The 6,000-nt window shown below is 40.4% G+C and overlaps 1 protein-coding gene across 1 annotated transcript; it reads right to left on the bottom strand.

Annotated features, from left to right (window-relative positions):
- Positions 1–514: 514 nt before the first annotated feature.
- LOC131989347 (low affinity immunoglobulin gamma Fc region receptor II-like) lies at positions 515–2,116 on the bottom strand. Its single transcript, XM_059354536.1, has 4 exons — positions 2,035–2,116; positions 1,499–1,864; positions 1,140–1,385; positions 515–1,029 (listed from the first exon to the last, which is right to left on the bottom strand). Exons 1-4 carry the CDS (start codon positions 2,114–2,116, stop codon positions 863–865), a joined length of 861 nt encoding a protein of 286 aa, XP_059210519.1. The 3' UTR covers positions 515–862.
- Positions 2,117–6,000: the final 3,884 nt, after the last annotated feature.

Below are 6,000 nucleotides of genomic sequence, written 5' to 3'. Positions count from 1 at the left end.
CCATAGTGATCAAGAAGAGCAGCCCAGATGTGTTGTAGAGACATGTAGTCTGCTGTTGTTATTCTACTTGCTGAGAGGGCGGAGACATACAGATGTTAACAGTGACGTAATGACGTGGTTAGAGCCTGTGGAAAAGCAGACAGGTTCTGGTACTAGCACCTGCTCCTAACCGGCCCTGGAACTGCTTTGGTCAAAAACTGGTAAAAGAGATAGAAATCAAGATGCAGTTGCTGATTTTTTGCAATGCTTGATCTGAGAAATGTCAAGTTTTAAATCTCTTTTATTTGTCTAAGATGGCTTAATATAACAAGGATATAGTTCTGAGTTCTGTGAGGTGGCACATTTCTTGACTCTTTAACAGAGTCTTTGCTCCAAACATTGTTCTTTGATACAGAATGGTGACAATATTTTTATTTTGGGTGAAATTACTTAAATGATAGATGAATACAGATGAAAACAACTGACTTCCCACAGAGCCTCTTGACCACCTCTTACATACAAACATACATGTTCTCATGTGGTTTTAGTCTGAGAAGCTCAAATTATCACCAGCATCTAGAGAGTCTAAAATAAAACATAGAACAAATTAAATATGACGATGATAAATGACAACTCGCCTTTTTAAAATAGCTCAGCCATCAGTCAGAACATCTGTGGTTTGTAACCTTTACTGAGTGAGAAAGTGAGACAGAAACAGCCACTGCAAGTGTGAACACGTAACACAGAGGTTTGACAACTTCCAGTTAAAAACACAACTTAAACAAAAGTCAAAGTACAAACAGATGATAAAAGATGTAAAAACAGATCTTGATGAGAAGATGTTTTCTAAGTGTGATGGGATGTTCTCTGCTCAGATTACCTTTCACCTGTTTGCATGAGTACATTTCTGTGTAACTGTGAGTTTCCCACAGTGAAGCAGTCCCACCAGCAGCAGCAGCAGAGCCACCATCACTATGGTGAACACCGTCCTCAAGAGGAGGAGGAGATAAATGGAGTGATCCCAGGAGGGACAAGTCTCTCTGTGAAGAGCTGCAAAGACAAGACAACACATCAGTCACAACACAGTGACAGTATTTATATCTGAAGGCGTACTAAACTTAAATGTGGTTATTTTCATAGTAAACAGTGCAGTGTCTCACCTCTGACAGCCAGCCAGCTCTCTGCTGACTCTCCACCATCAGAGATGCTGCACTTGTAGAGTCCTTCATCAGATTTAGAAACACCCCAGATGGTGAACTCTCCTGTAGAGCTGCTGATGATGAGGAGGCCATCTTTGTAGAAATCAGCTGGGAGGTCAGACGAAGTCGCCTTCTTGCTGCAGCTAAGAGTCACATCGTTTCCTTCTTTCACAGGCAGGACAGGACTCTCCAGGATCACAGAACCTGCTGAAATTTGATGAAATACACTTGCACTTGAAATACACGCCCTCAAAATGTCTTTTTTAATGTCAAAAGTCTAAGTCATGTATTTCTATCAAAGACTTTTTGCAAAAACGTACCAGTGACAGCGATGTTGACGCTGCTGCTCCTCTCTCCTCCTTCAGTCTCACACCAGTACTCTCCAGCGTCTCCATGAAAGGCTCTTGGGATCCTGCAGGATAGTACCGGTGTTCTCTGATCACATGCTGAAATAAACTGCACAGTATTTCTGATTCCTCTCAACTGAGCAGAGCCATCAAGACCCTCACAGTGAAAAGAGACGGACTCATGTTCAAAGACCTGCAGTTTGTCTGGAACAATACGGAAATCTGCATCTGGAACATAGAAAATGAAACATACATCTCTGCAAATATCTGGTTTATGAATATCAAGACAAATAATATCTGAGGCAAAAATAAATGTAAAATAATTGTGTATCTTCAGTGCTTCTTACCGTTGTACTGAACTTGTGCACCAAGCTGAATAAAAATAAGCACCACTGGATAAAGGAAACAAACTTCATATCACCTATTGAGTCGTTTACTTTATATGCACAGTATAGAGTATATATAGAGGAACATGTAAACCATAAAAAGAAGGAAGAGTCCGTACTCACGCAGTCTGAAGCAGAGAGCTGTGACCTCCATGCTGTCTCGCTGCTGACTGATAGTCAGACTGAAATAGAGCTGAAGTTTCATGTCGTTGACAACTTCCTCTTCCTGTTCAGGTTATTTCTGAGGTTGACAAAAGCTGAGGCCAGACTCTCTCGAGTCATACAGCAGTGTGGAGTAGTGATGCGCGGGTCGGGGTTTTTTCCAACCCGCGGGTCCCGCATTTACAGTATTTAATAATTTGACCCGCTCCATCCCGCCCGCACAATCGCATCTATTTTCACAACCCGCCTCACCCCGCCCCGCCGCTATTAAATACACGTTAAATATGTCATTGAATAAGGCTTTTATTTGGTCTGACAAATGTGCTTGAAAACAGCCCTTCGAGTGGTATTGGAGACTGGCAACAACAAATTCAAATCCTAATAAAAATAAATATATGTAGCCAATGTATAAAAATATATATAGCCTATGTATAAAATAAGCAATTAATAAATCATAAAATAAAATGAAATTAGGCTTGCATTTGTGTAGGTAGACTATTATTTGCAATAAAAGGAATAAAAGAACATATTAACCACATAGGCTTAAACAGAGTGTCCCAGTACCACATATGGCATGAAGGCATGGGCATTTAACGTGCGGCACTGTGCAAAAAAAGAATAGCATCAACTGTGCCGGGGTTTAGTCTGTTTCGCCGGGACTCGAGCACCCGGCCAGCTGAGCTGAACGTCCGCTCGCTCGATGCACTTGTTGCTGGGATGCAGAGAATCATCCACCTTGGCAAGCAGAGGGAAGGCCTTTGACTGCGACTCCCAGAAACTTAGAAGATCATCCCCATCCCACAAGAACTGGCTGTCAGTGTAGCGATGAACCTCGTCTTTCTCGCCATCTTCTTCCCCATAATCCTCCCACTCGCTGAAGTCATCCTTTATCTTTTGGCTCTCTCAGGTTCAACTAAAAAAAAAATGGAATAATATAGTTTTACTATTTCGTTGATTCCGCCGTAGGAAATTGTTGATAAATAAACCATTGTATTAATGCAGTTATAAAAGTGGGCCTATAGAGTATTTATTATTAGGCATATTATTATTATTAGATGCGAAATAAGGGCTTTGGCTTGCAGCCAAAGACATCCTTTTAAAGCTGCCTGATCAGCTTCTGGCCAGTCAGCATCTCCAATCACCACCTACCAAAACAAAGGGAGGCACACAACACAATAGGAGCAGCACCTCCCTCTGGCAGGGAGGATTAACTACATTAACACACTGACATACACACACCAAAACCATATGAACCATTGTTTTAATAGTTGTTCATTCTTGACATGTCCTACTCCACCCTGACCAACAGCTGAAACACAATTAGATGTTTTATTTTGCAAATTGCATTTGTTATGATTCCAATACTCATGATTAAAAACTAGTTGACAAATTTGCCAAACAGTAATTATGTGCAGCAACACAAGACAGAGCAAGCCAGCTAATATTACTAACTAACGTTAGTCCAACAGCTAGAAGTCCAGATCACCATTACCATCCTGCAGCCTTTTATTTTACTAAGATCTCTAACAGCCAGTCCCAGGTTTACTCTTGTCAGGCAGTATCTTTCTCCATCACTCTTTCCTTATTCTCTTCTGTAACATCCTTCTGTCTCTTCACCTCCACCATGAAGACCATGGAGGATGCTGATCAGGGGTCCATTGACTTGTTGCCCCCCTTCAGCCTAACAAGAGGGATGGGTTCGGCAGCTATTAAAAGGGCAGGAAGTGGCACTGTTTTGGTGTGGTCCTAATCCTGAAATTCTGGGTAGCTTCAATTCATTGTAGCCTCTATTGTCTAATTAAGTATTAATAAGAGGCTTTCTGTTTTAAATTGTAGTTTTTAATAAGGGATATTTTATTTATGTACTTTACTATCTAGGAAATATAAGTATCAGATTGTGACTCAGTATTGGCAGATATTTAACTTTAAATTACTCTGATCTGGACCTGGGACAACATAACTTGATCGAGACATCCCTGTTGTCATTACACCATGTTAAATCTGTTAAATTTGCTGTTTGGCTTCACTCAGTGTGAACCTGATAAACATTTCCTGTTCTGCCATCGTAACACAGTACCTCTGCCACAGTAACTACCTCATGAACACTCCCCTTTTACTAAGTTGGAAGGACTTAAAAAGAAAAATGAAAAAATATTTTCTTTCCTATTGGCCTTAATGGTTTTGATTGCAGCTATAATATTTTATATAGCCATCAGTTACCTGGCAACAGGTTTAAAGTTCAGCTGATACAAAGATAGGGAGAATTAATTAATTAATCACTGTGTAAAGTTATCTGATCTACTGTAGCACTCTTAAGACAAACACAGTGAGTTAAGGTCAAAGTCCGGTCAATGATTTACAGGTTTTTCGTCGTGCAGTCTGAAGAAATGAACGAGACACAATGAAACAGGTACATTGAATTTATTCTTGCATATTCTACATGTTCCAGCTTCTATTTTTTTGTTGTTGTAAGTAAATTATTTAAATAGTTCTAACAGGAAGCTGAGGATTCTGTTTCCTTTTGTTCACCAGATAGACAGACTGCGTCTCATGTCCCCATTCAGTTTGGTGTTCATGCTTCTTACACACTCTTGCAGAGGTAAGGTTTACGCTTCTGGATGGAATATTATTACAACTTGACTTTGCAGAGAATTGCTCCTTAAAAAAAGTTTTGTTATGATGTTGATTTACAGATGTAATTTGAAGAATTCTGTTATATATAAATATTCTGTTTCTCTAAAAGGGGAACAAGGAAACATCGTTTCTGGGAGAATGGGTTGGATGGCTGAATGAGAGTCACTAGTTAAAGTGTCAATCAGCTCGGCTAAAAATAAACCTTTCTTCGACTGTTGCAGGCCACTTTTTTTTCATTTATTGTGGCTCACAATCTGACAACCATACAAAAGTTTGGTCTCATTTTAAACCAGAGCATCTGCAGATTAATTCCAAACCAAATATCATCATTTTTATTGTTTCCTTTAGACAGTGTGAGACATTTACAATGCCATTACACCAGTCTTGCCTCCGACTGAAGACTAATACTGTACTGCACTGTTTGCTACCCATATATCATGTACCATATTTAGAGCTCTAAACTTTTCTAGTTATAATAGCATCACAGTAGCTGATTTCTACTGCAGTAATTAATAAACAGTTCTTTTCTTTCCAGGTGACTCTCAGGTAATTGGTCCAAGTCATTCAATAGTAGCAGGAGTTGGTGATGACATCATTTTGCCGTGTTACCTGGAACCTGCGATGGATCTTACTAGAGAGACAATAGAGTGGAAGAGGTCTGACCTCAACCCAATATTTGTCCATGTGTGGCGTGCTGGTCACGACCTTGTGAAGGTTAAAAATCCTTCCTACAGAGGAAGAACTTCAGTGTTCACTGATGAACTGAAGAGAGGAAACCTTTCACTGAAACTCTCCAACGTACAACTCACCGACCAGGCAACATATGAATGTGACATCCCACTACAGCATAAACAATCTTCTGTTAGACTCGTTGTTGGTAAGTAAACATACAGTTTGTGTTCAGTTAGAGTTCCGCAACTGCAAGAATCCAATGCAATAGAAACAGAAACAACTGGGGTGGCTAGTTACGATTGCATCTTGTTAGCATGAAATAGTGAGCTAACCCCTTACTGTTTGTCCACCCGTTATAGAGGGGTAGCATGACTAAAGATTAATAAGAGATTAATAAGAAAGCTGGGCTGGTGGCCGGGCCTGAGCGCTGAACCAAATTTCTTTTTTTTTGTATTTGTTCAGTATCAGGTGCTGTCCCCTCCCCAGTCATCAGTTTAGCAGGAATTGACAGAAACAGAGCAGGTGTGATTCTACAGTGTGAGTCCAAAAGCTGGTATCCAGAGCCTGAGGTGTTGTGGCTGGACGGTGAGGGAAAGCTCCTCTCTGCTGGACCTACAGAGA

This window comes from Centropristis striata, chromosome 17 (assembly GCF_030273125.1).
Source record: "Centropristis striata isolate RG_2023a ecotype Rhode Island chromosome 17, C.striata_1.0, whole genome shotgun sequence".
Taxonomy (NCBI): Eukaryota; Metazoa; Chordata; class Actinopteri; order Perciformes; family Serranidae; genus Centropristis; species Centropristis striata.
The sequence above is the reverse complement of the archived record's forward strand: the minus strand, read 5'-3'. Positions and strand labels throughout refer to the sequence as shown.